The sequence below is a fragment of the Pelobates fuscus genome, chromosome 4, assembly GCF_036172605.1.
Source record: "Pelobates fuscus isolate aPelFus1 chromosome 4, aPelFus1.pri, whole genome shotgun sequence".
Taxonomy (NCBI): Eukaryota; Metazoa; Chordata; class Amphibia; order Anura; family Pelobatidae; genus Pelobates; species Pelobates fuscus.
In genome coordinates, this window is record NC_086320.1 from 288,943,893 (window position 1) to 288,960,354 (window position 16,462).

At 42.2% G+C, this 16,462-nt stretch overlaps 1 protein-coding gene across 3 annotated transcripts in view; it reads left to right on the plus strand.

Moving 5' to 3' along the window:
- Positions 1-16,462, plus strand: part of RARB (retinoic acid receptor beta) — an 895,445-nt gene that overhangs the window by 421,218 nt on the left and 457,765 nt on the right. Inside the window, exon 1 of one of the 3 annotated variants that reach the window (XM_063452192.1) lies at positions 16,299-16,323. The exons of the other annotated variants lie outside the window; for them this stretch is intronic. Within the exon in view, the coding sequence (XP_063308262.1) occupies positions 16,308-16,323 (16 nt within the window). The 5' untranslated portion in view covers positions 16,299-16,307. Of the gene's footprint in view, positions 1-16,298; positions 16,324-16,462 lie in introns of those variants that run through there. 3 annotated transcript variants of the gene reach the window in all.

Genomic DNA, 16,462 nt, shown 5'->3' on the forward strand with positions numbered 1-16,462 from the left:
AGCAGTTCTGCCAGCTGGAGCAGCACGTCTCCTTCTGGCAGGGGGACTAGCAGGCACAGATACAACATCACCAGATACATCACTAGCAGTAGACACTGTATCGAGTGATGATGTATCTGAGCACCTGGCAGGGTCAAAATCAGGGTCAGAGTCTGACATAGACGTGTCAGACTCTAGCGCAAGGGTGGCATATGACTGCTCAGCGCGGGTTGTCTTCCGTGACCCGTGTGCCATGATCACAATTGCTTTACTTAGTGACCTGTCACAAAAAAAATAAAAAATAACCCCTGAAAAAAAGAACAGACAGCAAAATAAGTGATGCTGTGCAATAGGCTGTGATCTGTATAGTGATCACTGGCAGGGCAGGGGTTAATCGTTCAGAAAAGAGCTTTTGGGTCTCAAAAAAGATCACAAAAAAAGAACCCCTAAAAAAAAAAAAGGCACAAACAGCAGAAAAGATCTGCTGTGCAAGAGCCAGTGACTATAGTGATCACTGGCAAGACAGGGGTTAATGGCTCTGAAAAGAGCCTTTGGGTCTCAAGATTTTACAAATCCCTACCTATAAATACCTAAATCTCTCTAGCTAAACCACAGATCTCTCTCTCTCTCTCTCACTAAAACACGAGTGAAGAGAGGGAGGCAGATCCACACTAATCAGAGAAATGGGGAACACACTTGGGATGAAATTGCTAATGGGGCAAGATGTGATTGCATGACTCCAGCCTGCCCCTTATGATGCGGCATGCTAGGGACGCCCCCAGAAGCCCCATGATTCACTGCCTTTAGAAAAAAAGGGGGGGGGAGTTAATATTGATCATTTTATATTTATTTTTTTATATATATTATTTTATATGCACGGAGTGCCAGGACCCCTCAAGGCACTCATCACATGCAGTACATCACTGCTATACTATCAGAGCTTCCAGAGCTCAAAATAGGTGCAGACGTACCAGGTACGTCCAAGGTCATTATGGACTGTTTTCTGCCAGACGTACCTGATACGTCCGCAGTTGGGAAGGGGTTAAAGGGTAGACAAGATATAACAACACTGGTAAATGTCAGGTGGGGGTCAAACATTAAAATGGCACCGCCACCCCCATCCCCTCTAAATGAGTATTTTATAAAGATAACATCTTAATGAAATACTTAAAGGAACACTATAGTCATCTAAATTACTTTCGCTAAATAAAGCAGTTTTAGTGTATAGATCATGGGTCGTCAACCTGGTCCCTACCGCCCACTAGTGGGCGTTTTAGGATTCCAGGTGGGCGGTAGGGATTTCCAGGTTTTGACGCCCGGCGGGTTCCAGCCGGCGGTACCCGTGCGACTGGGTACCGCCGTGACCATTTGCGGCCCTGGCCCGCGCGGCAAACCGCCGGGGCCGCATATGGAGGTGTCCATCGGGTGGCCCATGCTGTCAGGGCCACCCGATGGATGTGGATTGTGAGGGGGCCCGGTCAGCGCTGGGCGCTTTAACAGCGCGACCGGGCCCCCTGTGATGACATCACAGAGCTGGGAGGAAGTGATTCCCCGGTCACTCCTCCCAGCTAAAACTGAGAGCCGCGCGGGAGGAACACCAGGGAGTCAGAGTGGGAACTCTGACTCCCATCCACCTGAGCCACCACTGGACCCCAGGGAAAGTCACCCTCCTGCACCTTAAAGGTAGGAAACAGGAGGGTGACTTAAATATAATGTGTGTGTGTGTCTTTGTAGGTATGTCTTTGTATGTCGTGTGTGTGTGTCTGTCTGTATGTGTCTTTGTATGTATGTCTTGTGTGTGTGTATGTGTCTGTCTGTATATATGTGTGTCTGTCTGTATGTGTCTTTGTATGTATGTCTTGTGTGTGTGTGTATGTGTCTGTCTGTATATATGTGTGTCTGTATGTATGTGTGTCTTGTCTTTGTATGTGTCATTGTATGTGTGTCTGCATGTGTGTGTGCATGTCTGTGTGTGTCTGTTTGTATGTGTGCCTGTCTGTTTGTATGTATGTGCCTGTCTGTGTGCTTGTCTGTGTCTTTGTGTGTGTATGTATGTGTGTATGTGTGCCTGTCTGTGTGTCTGTATGTGTGTGTCTTGTATGTCTGTGTGTGTGTATATGTCTGTTTCTGTTTTAAATTAAGAAATTCCAATGAATTTCCATTTGAAATAATCACAAACGCATGCCTCGTCTAGAAGTTTTCACAACCTAAAAATGTGAATTATTCCAGCCATATTGTCAACGCCATTCTGATATAAACCTCTTGGATATGTCTGCTTTGCTAGAAATTACATCTTAGAACATTTATTTGTCATAGATAACCTCTGTGCCTCCATCTGCAGTAAAAGCCCGTCTGCACTTTGGGACAGACAATAACCAGAAGCCTTAAAAGCCATACAAAAACACAGTCATTGAAAATAAAAATGACCAGAGGAGTGCCATCTTTCGATGACGCAATACACAGCCTATCAAAAGTGAAATAATAAAAATAAGTCACCCTCCTGCACCTTAAATGTAGGAAACAGGAGGGTGACTTAAATATAATGTGTGTGTCTGCATGTGTGGGTGTCTATGTATGTCTTGTGTGTGTGCATGTCTGTGTGTGCATGTATGTGTCTTGTGTGTGTCTGTATGTGTGTGTGTGTATGTGTCTTGTATGTGTGTCTTGTGTGTGTATGTGTATGTGTGTGTCTGTATGTGTCTTTGTATGTGTGTCTGTATGTGTGTCATGTGTGTATGTATGTGTTGTGTGTGTCTGTATGTGTGTGTGTGTGCGTGTATGTGTGTCTGTATGTGTCTGTGTGTGTGTATGTATGTGTGTCTTGTGTGTGTGTGGGTGTCTGTATGTGTGTCTGTATGTGTGCCTGTCTGTTATAGTGGGCTACCTAGCTCAGCCTTCATACTGGGCATTGCTACAAGGAAGGTTAAAAAAATAGAAAAAAGGGAAAAAAAGGTGGGGAGGAGAATTGAGGAGGGAGAGGAGATGAGCTGACGCACAAATGAGAAATCATATGCGCAAACAGAGAAGTCGTCTGAATATCACTGAAAGAGACCTTCGTTTGTTCCTTACGAAAATCGAACCAGATATCAAATATTTAGTCTCGCAGCATCAACCTCAAGGATCTCATTAATCACTAGTAAAGGTAATTTCAATTTACTTTATTGTTTTCTCATTAAACTTTATAAAGTTAAAACCTTATAAACCTGCATTAAGTAGAAATAAAAAGATAAATGTACGTACATTTTTTTTTTTTTTTTTAAACACCCTCCTTTCTAAAAAAATATTCTGCATTTGCGCGAAAACTGGTGGGCGGTAAAGAAATTATTTCAACCAAAAAGATGCATTAGTGGGCGGTAGGTAAAAAAAGGTTGACTACCACTGGTATAGATCATTCCCCTGCAATTTCACTGCTCAATTCACTGTCATTTAGGAGTTAAATCACTTTGTTTCTGTTTATGCAGCCCTAGCCACACCTCCCCTAGCTATGATTGACAGAGCCTGCATGAAAAAAAAAAAAAACTGGTTTCACTTTCAAACAGATGTAATTTGCCTTAAATAATTGTATCTCAATCTCTAAATTGAACTTTAATCACATACAGGAGGCTCTTGCAGGGTCTAGCAAGCTATTAACATAGCAGGGGATAAGAAAATCTTAATTAAACAGAACTTGCAATAAAGAAAGCCTAAATAGGGCTCTCTTTACAGGAAGTGTTTATGGAAGGCTGTGCAAGTCACATGCAGGGAGGTGTGACTAGGGTTCATAAACAAAGGGATTTAACTCCTAAATGGCAGAGGATTGAGCAGTGAGGCTGCAGGGGCATGTTCTATACACCAAAACTGCTTCATTAAGCTAAAGTTGTTCAGGTGACTATAGCGTCCCTTTAAGTTGAATTCCAATGCAGTCAAAAGATATACTGAGACAAAGTAGTGATTACTTTGTCTTGGTATTTTTCCTCCACTTGACAAAAGTTAAGAAAATGCTATTAAGTCTTGTCATTTACCTCCAACCATCACTAGTGCCATCTCGCGAGAGTGCAGTACTCATATGGGCTTTGGCAGCTGAAGCTCCAGGAGTACCATCAGGAAAAGCATGGTGGCAGCCACAAGGGACAGGTTGAGGTTAGTATAATTCACCTTTCGCTACACCCAGGGATAAAGTCTCAGTTGTAGTTCTTTATATGAGGGAAGAGCAAGACAGATCTGTGTGTGGGAGCAAGGTTACTTTCGAATGCAACCTGCACCTTGTTTTAATTTAGTCCCTTTGAATCTCAGGATCATGTAAACCTGTGAAAGTGGTGATAGCATCAGGGGTGTTATTAGATTCTACAGCCCAAAGAAAAATGGTATGACCTTTCTGTCAATCCACATTTAAGACCAACCTCCAAAGCCAGACTTTAACCACTGCTTTCCTGTATCCCTCACTCAAAAATCCTGTCACTCTATCCCTCATCTATTTCTCTCTGTACACTAATCTCCTCTCACTGCCCTTGTTTGTGTCTCTCTCTCTATCCGCAATATCTTGTAACACTCCTCTCATTCTCCCTGAACAAGTAAGCAAAGAATCTGGACACACAATATCTTCAAAGTGCAAACTTTAATAGGAAGTCCAAGTTACAGTGACAACCTTTTGGCTGCACAATGTGACCTTTGACAAGTCATGTCAAGTCTCTCATTGTGTGTGTGTGTGTGTGTGTGTGTGTGTGTGTGTGTGTAAGTGTTTCACTCTATTTCCTAACCTCTCCTAACCATTTGTCTCCCCTTTTCTGTCTCTTATAAATCTCATTGTGACTCTTTCTCAATTTCCTGTATCCGCTGATATAAAAAGGTCGCCGAGACCAATACAAACAATTGTCTTGAAATCTATTAATAAACAGAACTATACATAGGACACAAGGTCCTATGTACTTTTTGTCCTTTTTGTCTTTGAAAGGATATTTAGTTTAAGGCAGAAAATATTTGTATTTTTTTTACAGTAAGAACAATAAGGATGTTGAATTCTCTGCCTGAAGAGGTGGTTTTATCACAGTATGTACAGATGCTTCAACAGCAATTGGATGAATACTTGCAAAAACATTCATTTTAGGGAAATAATTTTAAATATGTGGGCCAACAGCTGCTTAATCCAAGGAGAGATTTGACAGCCATTCTGAAGTCGAAAAGGAATTTTGTAGTTTGTTGCAAAATTGGAAATCAATTCAAACTGGGGTTTTTTTTTAGTTTCTTTTTTTCCTACTTTTGGATCACCAACAAAACCAGATGTGAGAAAGGCTGAACTTAATGGATGTAACCTATGTAACTATGTAATTATGAGCATTACATTCTGAGTTTTTGGCTCCTAAAGCCAAATCCTAACAACATCTGTGGATGCCATCCTTGCCTCTAGTCTAGACTATAGGGAAGGTATATCACCAGATGCTACATTCCCATATAGCAATATAAAAACTGATAAATATAGAGGACGTGGATCCTGAATTTACATAGTTGTATTGATTTAAATTAAAAAGGTCACCTTTAAAATCTATCTGTCAAACTGAAACATCAACTGTTGTGATTTAAATCAATACCACTGTATGAATTCCTATCTATGAGTATTAATTATTTTCTAGTACGGCAGAATTGTGCATAGTCAAGGCACAAAGCACATTTCAGAAGATATGTAGCTACTTCTTACTTGATGCTAAAATCCAAACAGAGGTCGGACAAAAAATATAGCACGTGTTTTGGGGTGTCAGGCAATTCTGCCAGCCCGTCTTTTAGATTGTTGTGAAAGCATTTGAGAATAATTGAGAAATTACGATTGTTTAAAATGATGATATATTCTTAGTGTATACACTAGAAAATACGATTTAGAAAGCATAGTTAGTCATTACTCCTTATCAAGTCATCATTGAAGATTAGTAAATAAAAGGAGAGCACAGAAAAACACCATAAACAAACGTTAGTTCAATATGTTAGTCTTACAAAGTTTACATGTTTGTTTAAAACCTTGTTTATAAAGCCATGAACAAGTCATATTTTAGTATCAGTTACCAGGTTTCAACTTTAAATGTGTCATTCATTTGAAGTAGTAAACTTTGAAAGCCCTAGTACACACAGCTAAAGCTTCTTCGCTTCTGTATTTTATTATGTTAAGTTGCAGTGTTTCTGATTGTTAGCCTGGTTTTACACTATAAAGTCTATGGAAATGCACTAAAATCCCCCCTACTGGGAAAGAGATTGCCGTTTGTTCGTAAACCTGCAGAGTGAGAAAAGATGTATCCTTTTTTAAAAAAAAAAAGAAAGATGAAGGACATCTAGTGTTCTCATAGAAACCAAATACGTAATCGCTTACCTACAAGCAAACTTATTGTCAGTTGTATTGTCTATGAACAGTTAGCACTCTGTATGTAGTAAGAGCAAAGAAAAAGTGAGTAGGCACAATTGTAAAGACAGCTACACATAAACATATCAAACTTGTCACAATACTTGCAAAATAATATTTGAAGAAGCACCACGAGTGACAGTACAGCTTTAATGAAATTAAATTTGAATTACATTTTTGGACCTAACAAATAATTTTTACATCTTCTCACCCATTATATCTTTGATACCACATTTCCTGTTTTCTAATCCTAACAACATCTTTGGATGCCATTCTTGCTTCAACTACACCGCAGCCAGGCCCATAATCCCTTTAGACACTGACTGACCTAGGCCTCCGAGGTCCTCCTTGGTTATGACACTCGCGAACGTGTGTGCATCGTCACACACGTCCCTGCATCACATGGCTTTGTGGCCAATTGGAGCCCTCCTTTAGCTATTTAAACACTTTCTGGCCAGTTCACCATGCCCTGTTGTGGTTCCCCATTGTGTTTTTTCCGAAAGTGCGTTTTCTTATTAGTTCCTTTGTGTATTTGACCTTTGGTTTGTATTTTGATTATTCCGATTTCTATTGTCCTTGACCTTGGCTTGTCTCACCGTTTTCCTTCTCTATGTTCTCCTGATCTCGGCGTGTCCTGTTTATTCTAGTATTCATGTTAAATCCTGCCATTCTGAATGTACGGAAATACGTTTAGGGTTTTCTGTTACTTTGTTGGTTACTGGTTCTGCGTGTTGGGTTATAGACAATCTTGACAGATATCCTGGTCCATGCTGATATGATAAAATCATGCAGTTGCTGCAGATAAGTGGGCTGTACATTGTCACTGTGAATTTCCTGTTCTACCACATCCCAAAGGTGCTCTTTTTGTTGGAGATGTAGTAGCTGTAGAGGTTATTGAAGAACACTGAATTTATAGTTTGTGAGACCTGTCATATGGGTTTTTTATTTTGTGAGTGGGTTGATGGGGGAGTTGTACAACCCAGTGGTTCTTAATCATTGAGTTCTGTCCAAAAATTGCATCCCAGTGCTGCATCAGTAGATCTCAAACGGGTAGGGAAGGCACTTTATATAGTTTAGACTCTGGGAAATTGCCCACAATAGACTGTTTACTGTTGCAACATTGCCATCCCAAAAGCATATACATGTTTTGCAGAATTGAAGACTAAAAGTGGTAAACGTTGTAAGTGCCAACATAATTAAAACATAATTGTCCACGTTTAAGTGTCAAATGAGCAATGCTTTATAATGTGGTAAATGTGAAACGTGCCTGGTAGTCCTCTAAGTCAGTGCTCCCCAACCTTTTTATCGCCGCGGACCGGTAAACGTTTGATAATTTTTCCGTGGCCCGCTTGTTTTGATTTAATAAGACAAAAAAAAAAAAAAAGAGTCACATATATTAAAAAAAACACACAGACACATACATAGTGAGAAAATCACAAACACAGTCACATAAAGACATAGACTCAAAATTGTTGGTTCAGGGTCCCACACATACTCAGACTGAATGTATATAGCATGTTCATGTGAGAGTTAATAAAAATGGGGTACATATGAGGGTATGTGACAGACAGGATAGGTAGGTAGTGTTACACCAGCAGACTAATGCTGATGTAACACCACCTATACTCAGCAGCTTCTTTCCCAGTCACAGACTGTGGGAGTTTCTGTGGCTGGGAACTCAAGGCTGTATTTCAGTCTCCTACACTCCTTGTCCCAAGCTGCCTCTGCTTCCATGCAGTGCCCCTTCTCTCTGGTGCCCGATCACAAGTCTCCTCTGCCCTCTGTTATGGCGCCAGTAGTGTGTGCATGGGGGCAGTGTTTGTGGGGCAGTGTGTGTAGTGTGTGTATAGGGGCAGTGTTTGTGGGGCAGTGTGTGTAGTGTGTGTATAGGGGCAGTGTTTGTGGGGCAGTGTGTGTAGTGTGTGTATAGGGGCAGTGTTTGTGGGGCAGTGTGTGTAGTGTGTGTATAGGGGCAGTGTTTGTGGGGCAGTGTGTGTAGTGTGTGTATGGGGGCAGTGATTGTGGGGCAATGTGTGTAGTGTGTGCATGGGGGCAGTGATTGTGGGGCAGTGTGTGTAGTGTGTGCATGGGGGCAGTGTTTGTGGGGCAGTGTGTGTAGTGTGTGTATAGGGGCAGTGTTTGTGGGGCAGTGTGTGTAGTGTGTGTATAGGGGCAGTGTTTGTGGGGCAGTGTGTGTAGTGTGTGTATAGGGGCAGTGTTTGTGGGGCAGTGTGTGTAGTGTGTGTATAGGGGCAGTGTTTGTGGGGCAGTGTGTGTAGTGTGTGTATGGGGGCAGTGATTGTGGGGCAATGTGTGTAGTGTGTGCATGGGGGCAGTGATTGTGGGGCAGTGTGTGTAGTGTGTGCATGGGGGCAGTGTTTGTGGGGCAGTGTGTGTATAGGGGCAGTGTGTGTATGGGGGCAGTGATTGTGGGGCAGTGTGTGTAGTGTGTGTATGGGGGCAGTGATTGTGGGGCAGTGTGTGTAGTGTGTGCATGGGGCAGTGTTTGTGGGGCAGTGTGTGTAGTGTGTGCATGGGGGCAGTGTTTGTGGGGCAATGTGTGTAGTGTGTGCATGGGGGCAGTGTGTGTATGGGGGGTAAGGAGGGTAGGGAGGCTTTTTTATATTTTTTTTATTTAATTAAAATTAATATATTAATGTCCCCCCTCCCTTCTTACCTTTACTGGGAGGAGGGGGGACATTTCTTAGTCCCTGGTGGTCCGGTGGGGAATCCCTGGTGGTCCCAGCGGTGGTGTGATGAACTCTAGCCCAGTTACAGGGCTAGAGTTCACTCTCGCGAGATTTGGAGTGTTGCCGTGGTTACCGCGGCAACGCTCCAAATCTCGTGAGAGGAGGACCCGGAGGAGCTGCAGGTAAGAGCTCCCGGGTCCTCTCTCACTCCCTCCCCTGCCGGCTGTCAGCACAGTGCCTGCAGACCGGGGAGGGAGATCTCTGATCTCCCCTCCGGTCCGCAGGCACATTGCAGGGCTGGCACTTGGGCAATGCCAGCCCTGCATTAGCCGGCAGACTCGCACACCCCTGGGCGGCCCGGTACCGTCTGATCCACGGACCGGTACCGGTCCGCGGCCCGGGGGTTGGGGAACACTGCTCTAAGTAGTTCAATAGAGCATGTAAAGAGGTCACTAGTTGTAAGTGCCAGATATGTGCAAAAAAAACTTTTTTTTTTCGATTTCCCAACATTTTTGCTTTTGACACTTTTACATTTACCACTTTTAGTCCTCAATTATGTAATACATAATATTACAGTTGAAATATAGACTTTTGTGACAAATAACCAAACAGTGAAAAATGGGTCACTTACCTAAATTTGATCACTGTACAAAGAAAACAAACTGATTTAACCATGGGGGGCAGTTTGGTGAGGCTGTAGTGGCTATAGTGAGTAGTGTACCCTGTTAAAGAATAGTAAACCCTGAAAAGTGTTTGAATGATAGCACTGGAAAACTTATGTTGTTAAAGAATCCAATAGTAATTGTGATTTGTTATGAAACTAAACTGAAGAACAAAGAAAGAATGAGATTTAATAATGAGCCAAGCGGTTCTAATCAGCTGTAATTATGCATGGCATTAATATTGACACAGTATTGATGTACACATAAACGTAACTGTGTGAACAGGTGGAAAGAATCATCTTACTGTTTTACAGGTAGCCAAAATGCTCCTGATTAATTTACTCCATACTCACGATGAACATTTTGTATATAAAATTTTCTGCAAGTGATTGGAATTATAAGCATCAGAACAAAACTAAGTGACAGTGCAAATTTATATACAGATATATATATATCTGGAAGTGTGTATGTTAGGTGAGAAACCAGTGGGTTTGTAAGAGTCCCCAAGATAAACCTTTACAAACTCACTGGTTGTCCACCTAACACACACACACACACACACTCCCAGACACAGAGATACATGCTAACAGACACAGGTACACAATCCAGACACTCTCATGGATACACATACACAATATACACACCACCAGATACACACACACATACAAGGATAGTCACTTCCATCCAATAAAACAGACACACCTCCCTGGCACATTCATACATATACAGAAATACACACTACCATACACCCATATACAGATACACACTGCACAAGACTCATCCACATACAGACTGCCAGACACTCATAGAGATACTCACTGCCAGATACAGGCACATTTACACGCTGACATTCATTAAAACACTGCCACAAACATTCACACACTGCCACACAAATTCACCCTCAAATATTACAATTTAGAATGTTTTTAGCATCCTCATCTTTACCTACACTTTCCACAGCAGGTGGGGATCTGGCTGGGTTGTTATCCCTGTGTGGCACAGGGAGGACATGACATGATATCTTGTCACCAGGATTACAATAGATGAAATAAATACAGCTTAGCCCTGAAGTATGTTTTCTTAACTGTCACTGATAAAAACAGCAATGTGCCTGTCAATAGATTTTCAGTGTGAATCAAAAGATGATGCCGTGCTCCTAAGGGGTCAAACAACATTTTTAATTCCACAGTGTCAAAGAGAAGCAAACCTATGCTTAGTATGATTTGGACTCTAAAGTGCGATAATCTTTCTATATTCTTTTGTATATCATTGTGTTAGGTGAATACAGTGTATGTTTTGGAACTGATTTGCAACACAGATTTTATCTGTTCTTTAATGTGTATATGAGACACACATTTTTCTGGAATATATAATTCCTTCTTTTCTTTTTCCCTTTCTTCGTTGTTTCTGTCTTTCAATACCTTCTTGCCTTTGTTCTTCCTTCCCTTTTTGCCTTCTCTCTTCCCTCCCTCCCTCCTTACCTTCTTCCTTTCCTCCCTTCTTCCCTACCTTCCTTGTTCCCTTTCTCCTCCCCATAAACCTTTCCTACCTCCCTTCATCCTTCCTTCCTTCCCTCCCTAACTCACTCACTCCATCCTTATCTTCCTTCCTCACTTCTTCCCTTCTTCCCTGCACCTACGACATTATTGTAGTACTATTTTCTATATTTGAATCTGTTTTCTATAAACACTGTAAGAATACTAGTTTTGGCTACAGGCCCTTACTTTTCTAAATGCAGATAAAAAAAAAAGAATAGTTAAAAAAAAAGGGTTTTTATTTGATATGCTCCGAGAACATTGTGTGCTTCTCTCTGACTTACATAGCAAAACGAATTGTCAACGGAGAGACCTGCAAACGTTTCCAGATAATTGCATTTCTATGAAGTTTGTGTGTGTGTGTCAGCGACAAATTGTATCAAGAACGGACAAGGTAAAATTAGCAGAGTATATGTTATTTCAGCAATAAAGGACAAGATACAGTGCACGATGTTTCATTTCGGAGGAGCTGTAGAGAGTAATGCAGATGAGGGCATTAATCTTCTCAGCTATGCGGAAATGAAGCAGCACATACAATAACTTGTTCTTTATTACTCTTGTAACATAGCTCTCCCCTCAGATTCTACATTAAAATTAAAATATGGGCACTTTAGGAGTTCAAAAGAGTCTACTGTATGTCTTTGCTGTTAGGGACAAGTACATTTTTCAAACTAGGCCACTCTCTAAGAAATCTATCTCTCCCTGACTCAGGAATATCTTCATGCAGTGTTAATTGGAAAGCAATAAAAATCTCTTAAGGCAGAAACAAAATGCCAAATTGCCAATTGTAACCGTTTTGTTAGAAGTTGAGCTATCAGACAATCATATCGACAAATTTCTATTTTCTGCATTGAATCGGAAATTTACTGTTTTGTTTTATTTATTTTTGTACTGTTTATGTCCAGTGAAAAGCTAGAAAACGCTTATTTAAAGAAAAAAAAAAGAAATCTATTTTGGTAATCTAGCAACTATTAGTGAATTATTTTGCTGGCGGGAGATCAGGATCCTACTTTCTTTGTAGTTGCTGTTAGGAACATTAATAGAGCATCGTTTGCAAGCATCAGGCCTCCAACTGTCTCAGATACGGCAGTTATAATCTTGGGTCTTTTTAAAAAAAAATCTTATTCTTTATTTTGTTTCGCAAAATGTTGTCAAACGCGCATGTGCTGCCATATCAGAAAAATCAAACATTGATGCAGTATACAAGGTGATCGTTAGTATGGCACTGATAATCATTGATCCTTTTTCAATAAGGACAAAACAGGAACAGTAAACAGTGTGGTTAGTCACATCTACATAGTGGAGTAGGCTCAGCGGAGCCGAAAGGTTCTGGTTGAGTGCGAGGGTTTGTGGTCGGGCTTAAACTATAGTTTGCTTATGCAGCTGTGTAGACTTTCATAACTACTACGTGAAAAGCTAGTCGTGGTGAAGCTGATGTTCGGCAGGCAGGGTAGGTCTTGCGTACTGCGGTGTCCTGTGTCTGCTGGGCGCCTAGCTAGTCATCTGCTCACATGAGGGCAGGAATGGTGGGTCCATTAGCAGTTCTAGTATTCGGAATGCCCGGCTCTGCCTCTGCATTGAGGGTGATAACCCCTAACCAAAGGGGCTGCAGGGGGGTAGAGGGTGTGAGGTAGGTGCCTGTTGGGGTGACATCAGTGTTGTGTGTTCCTCAAGAAATGCAATGTTTTAGGGCCTTGTGACCGAATGGTTAGCAAGGCGTGTATCTGGGCGTTATTTGCCCTGGGAGCTGAAACCGGAGTGTGCGTGAGTGGCTAAGCATGTGAAACACATAACAAAGCAAATAAAGAAATTAAAACAATTAAACCAGCAGAAGATAACATCTAATTTGTTGGAGCGGTGGAGGTATGGATTGTTTGTGGGGAAGTAGGTCATCATGGTTAAACATAGGTTAAAGTGAGGGCTCATGGAACCGGGGGTCGCATCTCACTTGCTCCCGTGATGAAAGGTGGGTTGGTCATTGTATCCCTGTGCTCTCCACGGGTTTTTGCTGGTTTATGTGCGGTCGGGTTCGACAGGCAGAGGGTTTCTAGGCAGTTAGTGGCTTCATCCGGTGAGTTCAGGACGTGTGTTGTCCCTTCGTGGGTAACTTCCAAGGAACCTCCTGTTCCCTACCTGTAGGCCACGCCTGCTGCGCGTAGCTGTGTGGTGGTCGGGCCGTATGATTTGCACCACAGTAGAGTAGCCCTTGACAAGTCCTTATAAAAGGTCAATTCTGAGTCCTTAAAGGGTATGGGGCATTTTGCATTTAAGCACGGCCAAAATCTGGAGTTTGTCTTGAACTGTGACACATTTTAGGATTACGTCTCGTGCTGCAGGAGACTTTAGGCGAGTGTAGGTCAGGAGACGGTAGATTCCATCTATTGCGATTTTCTTTGCTGCTGTGTGGGGAAGTATGGTGATCAGGAGGCGCTTTACATTGTGTGGCAACTCTTCTGCAGAGATGGAGGTGGGGATACCCCTAATTTCAATGTGTGTGTGCCTTTGCCAGTCGTCTATGGTTGCCATTTTGAGTGCCATGAGTTTCTGATTTTTCTGCATGTGTTGTACCTTGTCAAGTGATGCTAGATGATTTTTAAACTCCACCACGTCTTCCTCAGTGGCTTTCACTCGGTCAGTAACAGCTTGTACTTCTGTTTTGAGGAGGGCCGAGTCGGCTGCTAAGAGTTTGTGGATGTCGGCTAGCAGGAGTTTCAGATCTCCCTTGGTGGCTGGGACCACGTCAACCGAGGCTTCAGGCTGCTGTGGTTTTGTCACCCCTGTTGGTGGAGGTGTCTCCGATCTCTCCTGCTCTAGGCTAGGAGCGCGGTCTGTATCCCACTCATCTTCTGCAGGCACAGGTCTCTGTTGCGCGGGCCGCTGCAGCAGCACGCTGATGTCTCTGCTATTCGCCGTTGGTTTGGGGGATCTGTGTCCCATGGTCGGCATATGTACTGGAGTTGCGGTCAGTGAGGGGGATGGAGGGAGCCCTTTTCGCTACGTTGGTTGTCGGAGCAGGAATTCCTCGAGGACCCGGATCGTGGGCGCGAGGTAGGCCCCAGATTTGCGTTTCCGCTTGGACAGCTTTTGAACTCGAAAGAATGGCACCTATCGATGCAGTGCTGGTTCTGACTGTATGGTTTGTTAGGCTGGATGGGTGTCAGTTTTGCTGATATCGCCAGGATTATAAATATTTGTCGGAAGCTACTAAAAAAAGCATCTGGTTCAGTGTGGTGGCAAGCTTCCTCCCCCCCCCCCCCCCCCCCCTGATTTTGGGTCTTTTAACTTCCAGTGCATTTATTTCTGGGGTCACCTGAAAAAATTACCCATAAAGCTCAGAGTGAATGCTCAAGGTTACTCCATAGCATTTACTTCCATATGAGAAAACTTTAGCAGTACTCTGTGCATTGTTGACTGCCTTATGGGGGCAATATGGACGACATGCACTCCGGGACTATCAACCCTCCCGATGACACTAGGGAAATATGTATAAAATGTGTCATGCTTTGAAAAATAGACTAAAGTGATAAAAATGGTCCAGTCACCATGGAAACCAAAGCAACTAGCAGGCAGGCAAATTCCAATAGTGATGCCACCACAGTATTAGGAGGGGTGCATGATGGCCAGTGTTAATGTATACTCAAGTTGATATTACACCCATTTTCATAATGGCAACTGCATATACATTGTACTTATTTTAAATTAAGATAAATACTAAATATGTGCTACATTGAAACATGACATAGACTGGCTGTGTGTGATGTCAAATTTGCCATCGTATGATATTGGCATAACATGATGTCAGATGCAGCTACTTAGGTAGGTTCTCCTTTCAAATCAGTAAAGAGTTGCCACAGAACAGAAACAATGACACTGCTCTTCTCCTCCCTGATAAACCTCCCACTCAAACTTTGAATTCACCAAGTCTGCTGCCTGTTTCTTACTGGTCCAGTAAGGTATGTCATATGTGCTTAGATCAGCTCATGATGTCATAGTGGGCTTGATGATGTCATAGTGCATGTTAAGCTCAATATTTACTCAGGCCTCTATGATCAATAGTTACTCTGTCAGCAGACACTGGATGACATTTGAAAGGCATCGGAGTGCTATTTGTGACACTTGTGCCATAGGTTCACCATCCGCAATTGGAGTATAATTTCATGTAATATGGTAGGTGATATTGTTTTCATCGTAACTGCATTGTAAAATAGATGTTAGTGAGGGATATTACACTGGGCCTAGTTAGTGTTAAAAGCATTGTCTAGAGCAGTGGTTCCAACCCAGTCCTCAAGTACCCCCATAACATTCCAGGATTTAGGGATTACCCAGTTGTGCCTAAGGTGTTTTAGGGGGAAAAAAACACTTTAGACACAACAGGGTAATCCCTAAATCCAGGACTGGTAGGTGGTACTTGAGGACTAGGTTGGGAACCACTGGTCTAGATGTTTCATAAAAACTGGTGCTTGCCCAGCCTATGTCTTGTGGCTTTTTGATTATGTAAGTGATGTTTGAACGGCAACAACAGGCTGAAAGTTCCTGAGATGCAGATTAGTGCACATACTATAAACCCCTATGCAGCACTGATTTATGGGTTTGTTGCTCATTGATCTGCTCTCTATTAAAAGATGCACCGCCCATAGACATAACCAGCCTTATTAAAAAATAAAAAAAGTAATTTGATTATTTCTAATGGTAATCAAAGTATGCCTGTAACTTGGGCACATGTGCAGGTGGGATAAGCTTAACACCTGGTCAGTCATAGAAAGCTACGGGACAGCGTGTAAATCCAGTTAAATTAAACACAGTTAATTAAAAACTAGCACATTCAACTATAACGTACTCGTTGCACATATCGTGTCTGTGCCTGAAATGCACCTGTACCAGCCTGGAGCGTTAAGCATTTTTTCATCCCATAATAGTCACTTGAGCTGTAGCTCCTCATCATGATTGGCTGCTGACTTTTATCTATGTATTTAATTCTTCTAGCTTTTTTATAACTGGAACGAATCTCAGGAGATGAGACAAGGTCTTTTATGTGAGGAGGGCTCTTAAATAGATGTGTGCCATAGTTGCCACAAGAATAATGAGTTCCAGAGCAGGTAGGTTAAACTGAGTTACTTACATATCTTAAAAACTGCTGGTATTATACAGCTTGTTTTTTACGCTCCACAGATAAATTTAGTTTTTGTTAGTTGACAGGTCCAGCTAAATCAAAAGCTATAATATGGTTAATATATA